At 40.1% G+C, this 16716-nt stretch overlaps 1 protein-coding gene across 7 annotated transcripts in view; it reads right to left on the bottom strand.

Moving 5' to 3' along the window:
• Positions 1 to 1987: 1987 nt before the first annotated feature.
• The window catches only part of PNCK (pregnancy up-regulated nonubiquitous CaM kinase), a 29749-nt gene continuing 15020 nt past the window's right edge, over positions 1988 to 16716 (bottom strand). For 6 of the 7 annotated variants that reach the window (XM_039366046.1, XM_039366044.1, XM_039366047.1 and 3 more), the window contains exons 6-12: positions 11981 to 12104; positions 10115 to 10190; positions 9881 to 9993; positions 8765 to 8843; positions 8166 to 8253; positions 6790 to 6914; positions 1988 to 4322 (exon numbers count right to left, since the gene is read on the bottom strand). In XM_039366046.1, the coding sequence (XP_039221980.1) occupies positions 6804 to 6914; positions 8166 to 8253; positions 8765 to 8843; positions 9881 to 9993; positions 10115 to 10190; positions 11981 to 12104 (591 nt within the window). In that variant the 3' untranslated portion in view covers positions 1988 to 4322; positions 6790 to 6803. The remainder of the gene's footprint in view (positions 4323 to 6789; positions 6915 to 8165; positions 8254 to 8764; positions 8844 to 9880; positions 9994 to 10114; positions 10191 to 11980; positions 12105 to 16716) is intronic. The other variant, XM_039366049.1, reaches the window with a different exon arrangement.

Genomic DNA, 16716 nt, shown 5'->3' with positions numbered 1-16716 from the left:
ATCATGCTTTTTCACATATAAATGTTGAGGCTAAACTAGAAGTTACAACAGGCCTGATTCATACATTGTACTAATCTCATATAAACCATGATTTGCAAATTATATTGACTAGATTCATATATGTACTAAGCTGGAGTTAGTTAGGCTGCTGGTGCTGAGCATCAGATCCATCTAAAATAAGACCTCATCCATTTACAGTGGGGGGGGAGGAACAAGTGAATCTGGTACATATTATTGATACATGATTAAGTGAAGTTGGGAATCTAGCCCATCAGTGGCCTTTCCTGAGTTCCTAGATCTATTGCAGGGCTGATGGGAGAGCTGTCCCAGACTTATAGTGCTGAGGGACTTCATTTCAGCACCATGTCCAAATGTGCTGAAGATTTCATGACAAAACTAGCTTGTCCTGGAATATCTCACCCTCAATGGATATAGGACATCACATAGACCTGATCTTCATCTCCAAGTATAGGGCATGTGATCTGAGTATAGGAGACATAATCACTAATTCTTTGACACGGCAAGATCATTTCTTGGTCAAGCCACATGTTTTTGGCATCTCTGACCCCTTCAAAGACAGAAGACCATTTTCAGATAGTCTGCTCAAAGTAATTAATAGATTTGGATGATTGCATTTTTCCAGTAACCTTTTGTGGAAATTAAAAAGGACAGCCACTATGACACATTTGTTAGATTATTTACACATAACATTGCTCATATTCATTGAGAATTGGGTGCCATATGGGCAGGATTAGGCATGATGACTGAAGAAATGTCTTGTAATATTATCTGATGTTCTGGAATCTAAGAAAATAGCATCCTATGTACAGTAGTGTGAATTTCATCGTTTGTGGGCTAGGGCAAAACACTTTTAATCTCTTGGAAACTGCTTAGGATAGTGGCTGTTTTCTTTGTGATAGCTGCAGACAAGAAAAGGTGCCATTGATCCTTCTCAGGCTCCACTTCCAAGTATTTGTCATGAGCCACGGAAATGAAACCAAATTTTAAAAAAAGTCTCTTTTCCCTTGGCTGCACTCATCATCATGGCTGAGGTTCTCTAGCCACTGCCATTGAAGAGCCACATGCAGGCCCAAGGATTGTGTTTAATGCAATAACTTGACCCAAGCTAAAACCCATCTGAATAAATTATTTCTAAATTATTTAATAGAGATTCTTGAGGGTTTCTAGGTTCTGAGAGAAAGATTGATTTGCAATCAAAGTTGCAATCATCTAAGGAGTCAAATCCATTGAACACCATGGCAACATTTGCCAATCTATTAAGCCAGCTTTCTCCAGCTTGGACATCAGGGTTCTCATAGGTTGCCCACCTCCCTCAGGTTCATCCTCCAGTGATGCAGTATAGGTGACTGTCTTCTGTTGTTTTATGGAAAAGACCACCTTTTGGACAACTTTAGAATAGTAAGCTGCCCAGAATCACTTGATTAAATTGGGCAGTTATAGAAATTGAATGAATGAATGAATGAATGAATGAATGATGAATGGATGGATGGTCTTTGTGACCGCTTTAGCCTACTTCAATAGCAAGTCTCTGGGATGGAGGCTCTTATGTGAACATAGATCCCTAACCAACAAGCAGGCTACTTCATAGCTGGAGCAAGGGAGCTGCTATTCTCCAGGCAGCAGACTGAGGGAAAGAAGCAACACCATCCACCAAACACTTACATACTGTTTTTGCTGGCCCAAGATGTTTTCACAATTGCAGCTGGATGAACTGCACAATGGGATACTCAACTTCCAGCTTAATTCATCAACAGCTTCAATAGAAATAGGCAAAAGAGGCATCAGCCAGCAGGTCAGTGTCAGCCTATGAAAACTTGTTCTTATGAATGGAGAGCATTTCACACACTCCAATCAGCATGTCGATTGACTCCCCAGATCTTCTGGAGAAGATGAACCTCTAGAACTCATCAGGAAGGAAGAGATGATCATTGTTTTGCTGAACAAAGACAGGCGTTCCACAACAATATTCCTGTTTTCACCAGTTTATTTGACACATTTGTATAGGGAAGGGAAGCATGAAGGAAAACAATTCCCATCCATCCCACCAAGAATCTTAAGAAAGTCTCCAATTCCAAGCATTTCAGCAAAGCAAACGTCCAGTCCAGCAGGCAAGCTACAGACAGGTGATGCAAAAGGTGGAATATAACTACTGGCTTTGTTACTTGTTTCCCTGTCAATCACCATCTTTATGTGGGAAATCTTGTGGCTATCCTATTGTCTGGGGTGGGGGAGCATCCATGGCTCCATTTCAAAAGGCAGGTCTCATTCCACTTACAACGGATGCCAGGTGGACCTTCTAACGTGTGCTAGCAAAAATTCGCTAAAATATCATCAGAGGGATTTCTTCATCATCCCGTGGTCATTAAAGCCTCCCTACACATAAACGTTTTATTTCTTTTTATTCTTTTTTTTCCTCTTTACCATGCATAATCCATTTAGCTAGAAACAAAACAGAAACACAATTCTCAAAGTAAAAATCTTCTGTAGTTCTTCACTCTCAAAAATTCTGAGAGAATGCCCCAGTTCACAAACTCCCATATTCCAGGATTGTGATTATTTTAAACAATAAACTAAAATTTCAAAACTCATTTGCTTTTTTATATATATAATTTGCTTTATATCTCACCTCTATTGAGTTTTTCCTCTTTCCCATTCAAGGTCAAAAAAATCTTTTCCTACATACAGTATGTATGTAAGCGATCAGCCAATATGCACATACTTTTTAAAATGCTCCTATTTGCTCCTTTGGAATATTGATGTAAAAGAGGGGAAAGATGCACACAAACCTTCTAGTTGGTGATTTCAGGATCCCTTAATGGACCTTTTGATGTTGCAGGTTAACCCTTTTATTGTTACCAAATGTAAAAATGCCTATATTATACTAGGGGGACTTTACTGAAAACTAGATAGTATTTTGAAATTCTGGCAAATAAAAAACTGTGCAGGTGTACAAAACACCAACACATGCGTTTTCAAAACAACCAGGGTGTCTAAGGAAATACAGGCTTGGTGGGATGGCATGTAGAAATTTGAGGAGATCCCATCATAATCTGCTTGCTAATGTAGATGGGGTTTTTTGCAATGAAATGGAAACACACACCACATTGATTCATATTCCAGTCCCACAAAGTACAAAACCTGAAAAGCAATGATATAGTGGAAAGGAAGATTCACGGATGGAAGCAGCCTAGATGCTGAAGCCATCCTACAGATGGTCGTTCACTTCTGTTACAGGAAGAGGGATACTACAGTAATAGTTTTAATTTTAATTAGCTTGGAGCATCAAGCTAACTCCTCCAGAAGTCCATTTCTTCTTCTGACAGGATCACACCGGCTCTCTGTTTCCATCAAATTTCTGACAAGGTCTTGTCTTACTCAGCCTAGCAATTACAATATAAAGTAAAAACGCATTTACCTACAAGTCAAATATCAGATCAGGCAGTTGCTTCCTAGACCAAGGAGATGCATCAGCTCACTACCTTGATCTGTACTTTGGGGGTCACGTAGGCTCTTCTTAAGCAAGCAATTCATTTTTAAAACATTGCATATAGTCAGCAGTGATCTTATCTACCCAAAATCTCACTCACATATTTTAAATGGTTACAACATTGCTCTAAGATCAGAAGGAAGTTGTATCCTTTGGGGACTCTGGGAACACCCAGGCATACCCTTCTAAGGCTCCCCTATTCAATTTCATTTTGATCCTGATTCAGCTTGAGCTAAGATAGCCCAGATTCAAGGCTTCAGTTTTGCTGTGGCAGCTCCCAACATCCTAGCAGAGAAGTCCCTTCTCTTCCAACAACAGAGCTGTCATGTTTCACTGGACTCCTTCAGCACAACCAGCCTTTCCCTCTATGGCTCTTGAGGACAGGAGGAGAAATAGCTTCTCAAAGCAATTTTGAAATTACCCCAACAGCTGGCAAAGAATGGCTGAGAGTTTACTTCCCCACCACCGCACTCTCTGCTGATTCTCCAGTAGGTTGCTGGCCTCAGTGGCTGACATGGATGGAAGTGAGGTGAGTAACGCAGCAAGATTGCAAAGGCTCCACCAGCTTCAAGGGGATGACCTCTGGCCCCAGGCAGGGAGCATTTGAGCCGGCTCAAAGCAGGCTGGACAGTGATGCTCTTGGCTTGACTGAACTCCTGAGCCCCTCGGGGCAGAGATATCCCCAGAGGGGGGGGGAGCACAAAATGAAAGGATACCCCACAGTTGGGGGAGGGTGCCGACGCAGCGTTGTGGCTGTGAAGCCGCATGCAGGAGGGTAGCTCATGCAAGGCAGTGGCCCAGGCTCTTGAAGCATCTGTGGGACAAGAAATAGGTTAGTTCAAGCATGCCTGCTGTGGAAACTATCTCTAGCAGATTGCCCCCCTCCCCTGCCTTTTTGCCCTGCTCCTGGAGAGGCCCCTGCTCAGCCTTCCTCAGATACCTCCTCTGTATTCTCAGGTCCTCCCTCTGAGTTTTTCTTGTGCAATTATGGATGGGTAACAGATGCATTTTTCCAAAGCACCTGAAGGCAGGACAAGAAGCAACGGGTGGAAACTAATCAAGGAGAGAAGCAACCTAGAACTAAGGAGAAACTTCCTGACAGTGAGAACAATTAATCAGTGGAACAGCTTGCCTCCAGAAGCAGTAAATGCTCCAACATTGGAAGTTTTTAAGAAGAGACTGGACAGCCACTTGTCCGAAATGGTGTAGGGTTTCCTGCCCGAGCAGGGGGTTGGACTAGATGACCTCCAAGGTCCCTTCCAACTTTACTAATTATGAACATGTCTGGCACCATATTGTACAGGTAGTCCACACTCAGCGACCATAACTGGGACTGGCAACTCCCAGTAAAACCTCACATAACTGTGACAGGCTTATGACCTTCGTTTCACCTTCTGTTATTAAGTGAAACATCACGTGACATCCAGCTGGTGACAAAGCCTTACAAATGGTGATCACGTGATCACGGATTATTACGATAGTCATAAATGCATAGCGTTTTTTACACCATCATAAACTTTGAATGGTCATTAAACGAGGCAGTTGGTAAGAGAGGATTACCTGTAATAAAGCAGCTGAGACCGCAGGCAGCTCATGGAGTCACAAGTGCCTGGGCAACTGATGGCCTTTTGAGTGAATTGAAAGGATCAAGAGAGAGATACTGGGGTAGATTTTCATAACTGGCATTAATGAAGCAGTGGTGAGCTTTTGGACCGAATAGCCATGATCCATTTTTTTATTTTTTTTTTATCCACTGGCAAAATATCAGATCAAAATAAAAGCAAAGTAAAACTGGACCACAGCCAGTCTGCCCAAGAGCTCAGCCCTGGCCAAGAAAGAACTCTAAGGGAATACTCTTTTTTTCTTAGAGAGGAATACAAATTGTGGACTAAGTATGCTCAGAGCCATTTGGAGTAGAGTGGCATTAAAATAAACAATTGTACTGTATCTGTTCTTAGTAGAAGTTAATAGGTATCATACCTCTAGATTCTCTGGAATTGTATTATATAGAAGCCATGGTGGCACAGTGGTTAGAATGCAGTACTGCAAGTTGACTCTGCTCACTGCCAGGAGTTTGATCCTGACCAGCTCAAGGTTGACTCAGCCTTCCATTCTTCCAAGGTTGATAAAATAAGGACCCAGATTGTTGGGGGGGGGGAAATATACTGACTCTGTAAACCGCTTAGAGAGAACTGTGCAGTATATACAGTATATAGCGGTATATAAGTCTAAGTGCTGTTACATATTTGGCACAGCAAGGGAGGGAAGGGAGGCTGAGACTTTCCAGTTCCTCCCCAACACCAGCTGAAGTGAGGGAAACAATCGTTGTGTAATATACAGATATTACACTTTATATCTGAGAGTGTTTGAAACAATGCACCTATTTTTGCATACTGCTACGCATTTTCAAATGCATTTATGAGATTCTCTGGAGCACTCTCTTCATGGCCCACTCTTGATACCAGGGAGAAAACTAGGGGCCTCCTGATGTTTTCATCTCCGGTTCTTGACAGCCCCAGACAGCTGAAATAATGGCGGAGGCTTGTTCAAAACATCTGGAGAACATGAGATGATCTGCCTTGATCCTAAAGGATCTCTTTCTACAACAATGCAGGCTGATTGACATTTTCCTCTTCCAGCGCAGAATTATAATGTAGAGGAAGGCAGACAAACACTGCATCATTCAGGTTGATAGTGGCAACTTGGCAAAGCAGACCCCAGCATGCCACAGTGATGGATCCACAGAGGTCAAATGTCCACACAACACCCTGAACTACTAATTGACCAATCATTATGAACAGCCTATGGAATTCGCATATATAAGGATAGCTTAGGTCAGTGGCCCCCAATCTTTTGGGCACCAGGGACCGATTTTGTGAAGAGTGGTTTTTCCGTGGACCGGAGGGGGTGTGGTTTCGTGTGCTGCCTGCATCTCATGGATGGGGCTTCGCCTGTTTGCACAGATCTGTTTCTGGCATGCCGTGGCCTGGTACCGGTCCATGGACTGGGGTTTAGAACCCCTGGCTTAAGTAATCCAGAAGCCTGGATAAAGTTAGCCAGAAGTAAACTTGTTTTGTAAAGACAGCCATATTAATTGTGATAGCCCAAAAGCTGCACGTGAGCATTTTTCTGCTGCTAAACAAACTCTTCAGTGTCCAGTTCTGGACACAGTAATTGGCCTTCTCAATCTAAACTGGGTAGTAATTCAGTAAAAAAACAATAACAGGATTCAAAGAAACCTAAGCTGGTGTTAAAGTTATATTTTTCTTTAGTGAACCCACCTCTGGGGGGGGGGTCACCATTTTCCACGCTGTCCTCCAGATGTTGCCTCTCCAATTTCTTCACCCTCTGCACCTGGCCCCATCTTGGTGATATGGCGCAAAAAGGATGTGGCATTGATTGCTCGCTGCAAAAACAAAAATGGGAATCAGACCCCTCCTCCCAGAAGCACAGAAAATTGTCTTGACTGAAAAAAGCTAGCAGATGAAAGTTATCAATGGAAGTATTAACGTATCCATCAGTGTTTTACTGCTGATAAGCTCAGCTATGTAGGTGGCTGTAAAGCTGGCGACAATAGCTGAGAATTATACAAAATGATATCATATCTCCTTTGATTAAAGAGCACAAGTCAGCAGACAATCAAACAAGTCAAAGCTGGAAGAAGAGGGCTTGTATACAGAATTGCAGCAAACCTATCACCATGATGTATTAGTTTACCCATTCATTTGTTGAAGATGATTTCTTCTCTAAATTATTGAACATAACTTTTTTGTCAACATCACCCTGAGTACCAAAGTAGAGCAAATGAAAAAGGAAGGCTGATGTCATTTATTTTTATTTAATTCTAATTCTAGTCCACCTAATAACCAGAACACGTTGGGTGGGTTACAAAGTACCCTAACAAAGTAAAACTCTAGAAGCGAAAATAGTAATCAATAAAAAGGAAAGGAAAAAATGTACAAAATTTAAGTTTAGTTATAGCCAATTTTCCCCAGCTTTCACGGAGAGCAGAATGATTTTAGTTGAAAGGGAAGTTTTATTTACTTTCTCAATTTGCCATCTAAAATGTAGATTCATCCATGCTTAAAACGGAGCCAAGCTCAATGCTGCCAAATCTGTATTCTTTATAAAAGGTGACAAGATGTGGGGGCACAGAGGAGCAAGGGGGAGACTTCACCTTCAGGTTTTACAAAAAGATAACTTTTTAAAAAGGTGAGAGAGGAAGCTTGATGCACAGGAGTCACAGAATAAAAACAAATCACAAAAAGATGGAATTTGAATATTGTAGAGTCATCAAGAGTAAGGCCTTGTTCACAGGAATCTTGATAAGGAACACGCCTGTCAAGATGCAGAAATCTGCCAGCACTAACCCATTTAATTAAAAGGTACCAGCTTTCGTGAGCTGCAGCTTTATCCTGTCAAGAAGGTGAGAACTAAATTGCTAAATATTGCAGTAGGCTCCTCTTATGTTTTTCTACTGTTAACGAGGTGTCTCTAAAAAGATATAATTCAACTTATCCAGGCCAGGGGATACAAGTAAGAAGATTCATCACAGCTACCAAAATCCAGTATCCCTCTCTTTGTAATTAAAAAGGGAACACAGAAAAAAATGCAGAACCATATCCAGCTTGAGTTGACCTTCAATTTTTGACCTTACCTTCCACTGACTGCGAGCAAAGTTCTTCTGAATCTGCTCACACACCGATCCATGAATGTCCTTCTCCAGAGCTGTATCCCCAGAGATCCTGACAGATGTAAAAGGGAGGGAAGTAAATCCTTTCAGTGTTTCCTGAATTGTGTGTGATCTATTTCCTTATACACAAGAATTTTTGTTTTACCTCACCTCCTGGGCTTCAACTACTCTATATGGTCTTTGAAGGGGAAAGGTGGCTTGATGTCTTTGCTACTCACTGTCATAGGAGCTACGCAGTGTTTTTTGTACATATCCAACCAAAGGCAAACCACTGTAAGACTATGACAGTAGTGGAAGTAGGGGATGCATATAATTTTTCTTATTTATTTTTTGTGCAGACTGATATAAGGGAATCTTTGCTTTTCCAGCATCTGCAGTAGCTTAGGACAGGGCAAGATTCTTTGTTCTCTGTCCTCAGCCTTGAAAGAGTAGAAGATCTTCAACAAAAATTGTCAAGATCCATAATCCTTTTAAGGGACTGAGGCAATGGGAATGGAAATGGTAGTAGTGTGGAAGAATGGTTAAAAGAGAAAACTTTTATCCCCTCAGATAGTGAGACTCACCAGGGATGTTGCAGAGCTTGTTCACAAGTAAATCGTTTCTCAGGGTCCCGTTCTAGAAGATGTCGGATGAAATCTTTGGCTACAGGGGAACAGAAACACAAACCTCCTATTTTACTTTAAAGTTATCAGAAAAAGCTTTTTTTTCTGGCAACTAAATAGATATAACGGCCCCGTTGTGACTATGTTGAGTATCTTAGCTACTGAACCATCACTTTGTCATTTAGTGTAACACAGCAAGATGGGGGAATGTCAAGAGATAGCTATCTATGCCAGCTTACTGCCATTCATAGTGAAATGCTGAAAATCTGAGAGAAAATATCCCTAAAAAAGTCTAGTTCTCATTAAGATGGTAGATCAGAAGGATACGGGGTTAGGGTGTCAATAAAAGGCAAGGTGGCAGCTTCAAGCACATATTCAAAGCCCTGCCCTTGTTTTACATGCAGTGCACGTTAGAAAAGGTGGGGCTTTGATCACACAGCCATAGCCACCATCTTCTTTTTTTAATCCCTTCTCAGGGATGTTTCCTTTTTACATCACAAGGTTTAATGATTCTCTTCATTCCTTTGAGAAAACGAAGCATGTAACAAATAAGAGCATTGCCAAGCAAGGGTTAACAAAGGTGTACAGAGGTTTAGGGGACACTTCTTATCCAATTTTTGAACATGAATTTTCCAGCCCATTTAAATCTATAAAAGAACACACAGTTGTTGAAATGTTGCTATTCAAAAGATTTTTTTAAACGGCAAAATGTGTACATTAAAGTTTACACTATTTGGAGGGATGTATGCACAAAAATGGATTCTGTCAGAAGAAAAATGGTTTGCAAAATGCTTACTTGGCAAAAAGTAAAGAACATGCACACATTTGTTGTTGTTATCAAATGTGTCTACTGGTGGGGAAAAGGGGCCAACCAGAATATGCAGATAGCAAAGTGAATGGGATGGCTAAGGCATGGATTTTTAAGGAACAGGATTGAAGTCTTTTCCCCAATCACTATATTTCGGTCAAAACACGTTCCCTTTAGAGAGAATCTGAACAGGGTTTCTATAGCTTCCAAGGTTAGAACTGGCAAGAGGCCCTTCCCCTGCCACTTTCTTTACTCAAATGTGCACTCACCTGAATCAGAGATATCATCCCAGTATGGGGAGTCAAACTCATATTCAGCTTTCAGGATCTGGTTGAAAAGCTCGGAGTCGTTCTCATCATAGAAAGGAGGATAACCACAAAGTCTGCAGATTGGAGCACAGGGACCAAATCTCACATACGGATGCAAAAACATGTTACAACTTGTTCCTTGTGCTTAAATAAATGCTAAAGGGTGGACTGTTAGTGATGTAGAAAGGTACCCACAAGATATAGGAGATGACACCAAGTGCCCAGGAATCCACTGCTTTTCCGTAGGGCTTCTGCTCCAGGATCTCCGGGGCTACAAAGACACAATGGCCGAGAAGGAGAGGAAGGTCTGAGGCTTTATTTAGAGCTGTACCACCAATTCAACTTTCTGCAGCTTAACATTGTTTTATATATGAAAAGAAGAAACAGTTGCCCAATAGAGCAACTACAATTCCCATCAGCCCCAGCCAGCTATCAGGGAACTGTTATCAACAAAACCGATTAATGTTGATCTTGCAAACTCCACCTTTGTATTGAGTATATCTACTTACAGCCAACCCTCCACCCCTATAGCTGTGTACAAAAAAGGACAAAAAAAAGCATCTCTGTGTACTGTTTTTTTTCTTACTGTTAAACCACTTCGTTAATTGAAAATAATACTGAACAAGCACATGATTTCTAGGACCATGGACTGCAAAAAGAATCAGTCAATCAGTCCTGGATCAAATAAAGACTCACGGTCTCTTGTGGTGACATTCAGCAAGCAGACATCTGCATAATTTGGATATAGATATGAGCAGAAGATGGACTAGAAAAAATATTATGCTTGGAAAGACAATAGATAAGGTAAATGAACAAATTCAGAGAGATTATTGAAATCTTCTTGGGACGGCTAATTGTTGCTACTGGAGACAGATCAAGGTGCTCACCATTTGTCCATTCAGCCAAAAGTTGAATCCAACTTATGGGCATCTAAGTGACTAACTTATCCTGTAATCCTGTCCTTGTAACCTTATAATTAAAGTGCAGAGTTATTTTCCAGACTATAACTGTAAGATTCCCATGTAGATTCGGCGGCATTGCTCCAGCACCTCCCTGTTTGGGTTAAATGCAATACAACCCTTTCTTTTGTTGTCAATATTTAACGCAATTGCCAGCTGCAAAGTCTTATGCTCATTGTCATCTCTTCTTGACATATCTATTTTTAAAGCCCACCACCCATGTAGCATCCAAACAACAGGAGGAAAGAGGAAACAGTAAGGGTTTAAGAAAATACATAATATCCCTAATCCCTTTTGACTCTAACTCAAAGCCCCCAGCACCTTGAACAGTGTCCTCCCAGAGATAAGGATGATGCTCTCTTTCCTGGAGTTCTGGAAAGCCTGGGAAAATATGGCTTTGATCCAGGTATGGGGTTGATGTATTATTGTTTGTCTAGGACACCTGTCTTGTTGGATTTTTATTGTCTGTAAGATTATTTTAGCCTGGGCTGTCCATTTGGTTTAATGTTTTATCTGTTGTTATGGGGGGGGGTTCCTGGTTTTGTGCACCACCCAGCATCTGTTGGAATTGGATGGCTTATAAATGCCAATAAATAAAATAAACAAATAATAGCTTTGTGTATTCCTTAACTGGATGAAAGCCATCGTTAGCTCTCCCACTTGTAAACGAGCAGATGGACTGTGAGCAGATGGATTATGAATTGGAATATGGTACGAAAGCATTGCAAAATCTCATTTTGTAGATGAAAAAGGGAAATGGAAAAGAAATAATTGGCAGCCTTTAGAACTGGGAAAAAACACCCCCGATGGTTCAGAACCCATTGGAGTATGAGTTTTAAGGTTTTGGGTTGCAGTTTCAGGTCCTTATATTAGCCCCTGCTCAAGAACAGTGGAACAAATCAAATATTGCAAAATAAAAATAAAAATAAAATGCTCTTTAAGATATTTGTATAATGTAGTCTTTCCTTGTCATGGACTATTATCATTGAACATTGAATTGAAGTTATCAATTTTCTACAGGAAAGGCTTTGTACATCTATGCAAGAGTGGCTGTTAACACAGAACATGTTCAGCCCTCACCTTTCTTCATTGCCACACTCACCAACATAGCCCGGGGTTCCACAAGCTGTAGACATGATACCATCAGCCTCAATTTTAGACAGCCCAAAGTCCGTAATCATAATCTTGGCATCCTCAAATGGTGTAGCATATAGGAGATTTTCAGGCTGTTTGGACAAGCAAAACAGAGTAAAGTTACATACACCATGTTTCGTATGTCTTCCTTCCCATAAGGATCTTAAGAGTTTCTAGTTTCTATACAACCAAAGATAATAAGAGTAGAGCTTTGCCCCCACTTGCATTTTCTTTCTGCTCTGTCCTAAAGGCATTGCCTTCATCTCCTTGCCACCCCATGACTGGCAGAGGCTTAAGTTGTCCTTAGCTATACTGGAATTAATGTAGTTCCCCCCCCCCATTCCAACATCTTCCATGTCTTCACGGGTGCAAAACAGATTCTTGTATAAATATGTCTGGCAGCTAAAATTGGATGGCAGCAAAGAGATTCAAAAAACTTTCTCTTTCTCTCTGTGTGTGTGTGTGTGTGTGTGCACGTACACCATCTAATGCCAATTTTCCCTTCATGGATCAGTAAGGGGATTTGTGTATTCCAATAATACTTGCGAGCTACATCATTATGTAATTTCCAGGAGTGTCACAAACCAGAGATTATAACCAAACCCAAGGAAATAGCAACCCACTCCAGTATTCTGTCAACAAAATAGACATTTACAACTAGGAGAATCTCAAAATAATACTGGACAATGACTCTCCCCACCTCCAATTTGAAAGGAATCCTACAAGTATCGGGAGCAACCAAAGGAGGTAAGCACAAATAGGACTGGAGTTTGTGATTTGACAAAAGCTAAAAGGATGTTCAGCTGCTGATGCATCCAAAGCAAAATAAAAATCTGATGCAGACATGTGTATCTCTGGCACATGAAATGTGAAATCCATGAACGAGGGCAAATTTGATGCTTTCAGAGCAGAAATATTAAGACTGACATTCACATTCTGGAAATCAACAAAATCAAATGGACTGAAACGCATCACTTCACATTAGTGAGACACTATATTTTTCGCCGTGGGCAAGAGCAGAAGAAATGGAATAGCCATCACTGTTAATGAAAAGGTATAAAAGCCAATGCTTAGATACAACTTAAAAATGATGGAATGATCTCAAATGAGTTCAAGGCAATCCAATCAATGTTACAAGTGATTCAAAACTATACTCCAGCCATAGATGCAGAGAAAATTTTATGGCAACATGCAGCACCAAAAGAAGAGATCATACTAAAATGATGTTTGTTTTTTTGTTGTTTGGTTGGTTCCTTTGAGACAGTCTTGACTCCTGGTAACTGCTTGAACAAGTTCCTGGAGAATGACTGGTTCAAGGTCACCCAGCTGGCTTCATGCCTAAGGTGGGACTAGAATTCACAGTCTCCTGATTTCTAATCCGAGGCCTTGACCACCAAACTGGTTTTCAAAACACTATGTAATACCATCTGGAATAGGAAAACTTTTCTCTGTGTACAAAATAAAGTAGGAGAGAGACTAATAAGAGTTCTGGCAAGAAAATTAAATGTTTATAATACCTCCTTTCAACAATTGAAAAGGTGACTCTACACATGGACATTACTGGATGGACAATGGACAACTCAATAAACAAAAACAGATAAGCTCTCTTCGGTCAGCACAAAGAAGACCCGGTGCTAATTACGGCACAGATGACTACTCCCTGCCTACAAATTACAACTTAAACAAAATAATCAAGCCAACAGGATTCAACTTCATGATTATGCAGCAAGGGTAAAGAATAGATCTTACAGACTCCGTTTGATAAATAGACTGCTTGAAGATTTCTAGACAAAAATCTGTGAATTTCTTAAAAATGGAACAAACAAAAGTATCCTGAAATGCAAAAAGCAGAACAAAGCCTAGTAGCTGTTTGATAATATTATCCTGAGGGAAGAACTGCTCTACTAAAACAAGAACCAGAACAATAGAGTTTGATTATCTTTATTAAGATACCTTTACTGTCATTGCTGAGCCCCAGTCAAAGCAAATTGGGAACCCCAAATTTAGGTCAGTAAGGACTATATAGAAACAGGGACAAATGTGCCAATCCATAGCACATAATTCATTACTTAGTATAGCTCAGAAGAGGTGTGGTGGCTTAGGGATTAAGATGCTAGGCTTGTTGACCAGAAGGTTGGCAGTTCAAGTAATGAGTACCACATGATGGAGTGAGCTCCTGTTCTTGCCACAGCTCCTGCCAACTTAGCACTTTGAAAACATGCAACTGCAAGTAGATAAATAGGTACCCCTTTGATGGGGAGGAAACAGCACACTGTGCACCTCAGTGTATAGTCATGCTGGCCACATGACCACAGAAGCATCTTTGGACAATACTGGTTTCCTCGGCTAAGAAACGAAGATCAGCACCGCTCTCTAGAGTCAGACAAGACTGGACAGGGGAAATCTTTACCTTTACCTTTAGTAAAGCCCACAATCTTAATCTTACTAATGAGGTAAGTATTTGGATTTAGACCTTGAGATACCATTTGATTTTTCTTTTTACCTAATTTGCCTCACTGAGCAAAGAAGCTGGGCCTTCTGCTTATTCCCTTTATTGTGATAAGGGGCCCTACTTCATGCATCCCTTAGCTTGGCAAATTTAGTCTATATCTTCTTATCCACTTCTTATCTCAGGTCAACAATTGTTGGTTTCAGTGTGAGAAAGCTTTCTGCATTCCTCCTTTGTTATTTGTGTAACTTGGGTAAATATATTACATCATCTTAAACCAGAAAGAACTGGTCTCTTGTTTTCTTTGCGAACCAAGAATAAATTTCCCACTTCTAACTCCACAATACATCAGAAATAACTGAAGAAAAGCAGAAAGCAAATGGTAATCCAAAGCTAAATTCCAGGAAAAAAAACAGCAAAAGGCAAGGAATTATATATATCAGTAAGTAACACAAGGAAACTGAAGAGAACATCTGAACGGGAATGAAAAGAGCTTTGTTTTTAAAAAATTCATAAAACAAATAGCAATAGCACTTAGAGTTATATACCACTCTGGGAGGTTTACAATGTCAGCATATTGCCCCCAACAATCTGGGTCTTCATTTTATTGACCTCAGAATGATGGAAGGCTGAGTCAACCTTGAACTGGTCAGGACTAAATTCCTAGCAGTGAGCAGAGTCAGCCTACAATACTGCATTCTAACCACTGCACCACTACGGCTCATAAAAGGATCTTTTTTAAAAATATGAGCATGAAAAGACAAAAGAAAGATATACTGGAGAAGAAACATATCAAGAAAAGATGGTGCAAACATATAAAAGAATTATAAAGAACGTTCCCTCAAACAATAATATATATAAAGATTTGACCACTGTGTTGAAACAAGGTGTCCTGGAAAGTAAAATTAAATGAGTCCTAGAAAACACTGCTAACAATAAAGCTGTAGTAGATACCGCAGAGGCTTTTACAGGTTTACAAAATGATGCAGTTAAAGTGATATTTGAGGTTGTTAAGCAGGAATAGAAATGAGAGGAAAAGATCAATTTATATTCCAATACTTTTTAAAAAAGTGAAGTGTTAAGAAATACTCAAACCACTGAATTGAACTTATTTCATAATGTTAGTAAGATAATGTTCAGGATTCTGTAGTTCAGAATTCATATATGGAACCAGAAAAAGTAAAAGGATAAAATGAACTAGAAACCACATTCTTAACTTCCAGGGGATAATAGAAAAGGTAAAGACATCTATTTTTGTTTGTTGATTATACAAAGACCTTTGACCATACAGAGCAGTGTTTCTCAGCAATGTTTCTCAGTGTTTCTCAGCAATGCTGGCTGTGGAATTCTGGGAGTTGAAGTCTACATGCCTTAAAATTGTCGAAGTTGAGAAACACTGATACAGAGCACAACATTGTGAATAGCCCTTGAAAGGATAGTGTACCTGGCCACCTCACCAGCCTACTGAATAATTTGCACAATAACCAGGAAGCAACAGTTAAATCACAGAGAAACTAAACCATTCATAATTAGAAAGGAGTATGCCAAAAGTGCATTCTATCATTTAGTTCATATGCAGAATAAATTGAGAAAAGCTATAGAAGAAGAAGTAATTGGAATTGAATTTGTTGGGAAACATCAATAACCTCAGATATGCTTAGATTTGCTTCCCATTGACCATAGTATTGGGAATCAAAGAAAATTTAAGAAATTTCATGTTGAAGATGAAAACAAAAAATACAAAACTCTGCTTCTCATTCATAAAAGCCAATTTGCTTCTTACTAGGAAAAGACTGGGGGTGGGAGAGGGACAACTAAGATTACAAGAAATGCCAACCCAACAAAACAGTGAGAGAAGTTAAAGTGATGACAGACTTTATCTTCCTCACTCAAAGGCTCAAAAATCCACAAGCTAAAGAAACATCTGCCACTTTAAAAAAAGGTTATGATAAACCTGGATAAAGTACTAAAGACATGTATTGCAATAGCCATGTTCTTCCCTGATGTAGCATATTGCTGTGAAAGCTAGGCAATAAGAAAGACTACACAATGAAAAGATGACGCTCTTAAATTATAGTGCCAGATAAAATTGTTCAGTATACCTTGGACCACAAGAAGAACAATTCTGTGCTAGAAGAAGATAAAAACTAAAACTTAGGTATTTTAAATCAGAGACATAATGCCAAGACAGGAGTCACTGCAGAAGAACCCAGAGGCTTGGAAAAATTGAAGGTATTTTTTTAAACAGAGGCTAA

The sequence above is a fragment of the Crotalus tigris genome, unplaced genomic scaffold (assembly GCF_016545835.1).
Source record: "Crotalus tigris isolate CLP2741 ecotype Arizona unplaced genomic scaffold, ASM1654583v1 scf7180000020218.1340706, whole genome shotgun sequence".
In the NCBI taxonomy this organism is placed as follows: domain Eukaryota; kingdom Metazoa; phylum Chordata; class Lepidosauria; order Squamata; family Viperidae; genus Crotalus; species Crotalus tigris.
Note: the sequence above shows the minus strand (reverse complement) of the source record. Positions and strands in the feature narration are given on the sequence as shown.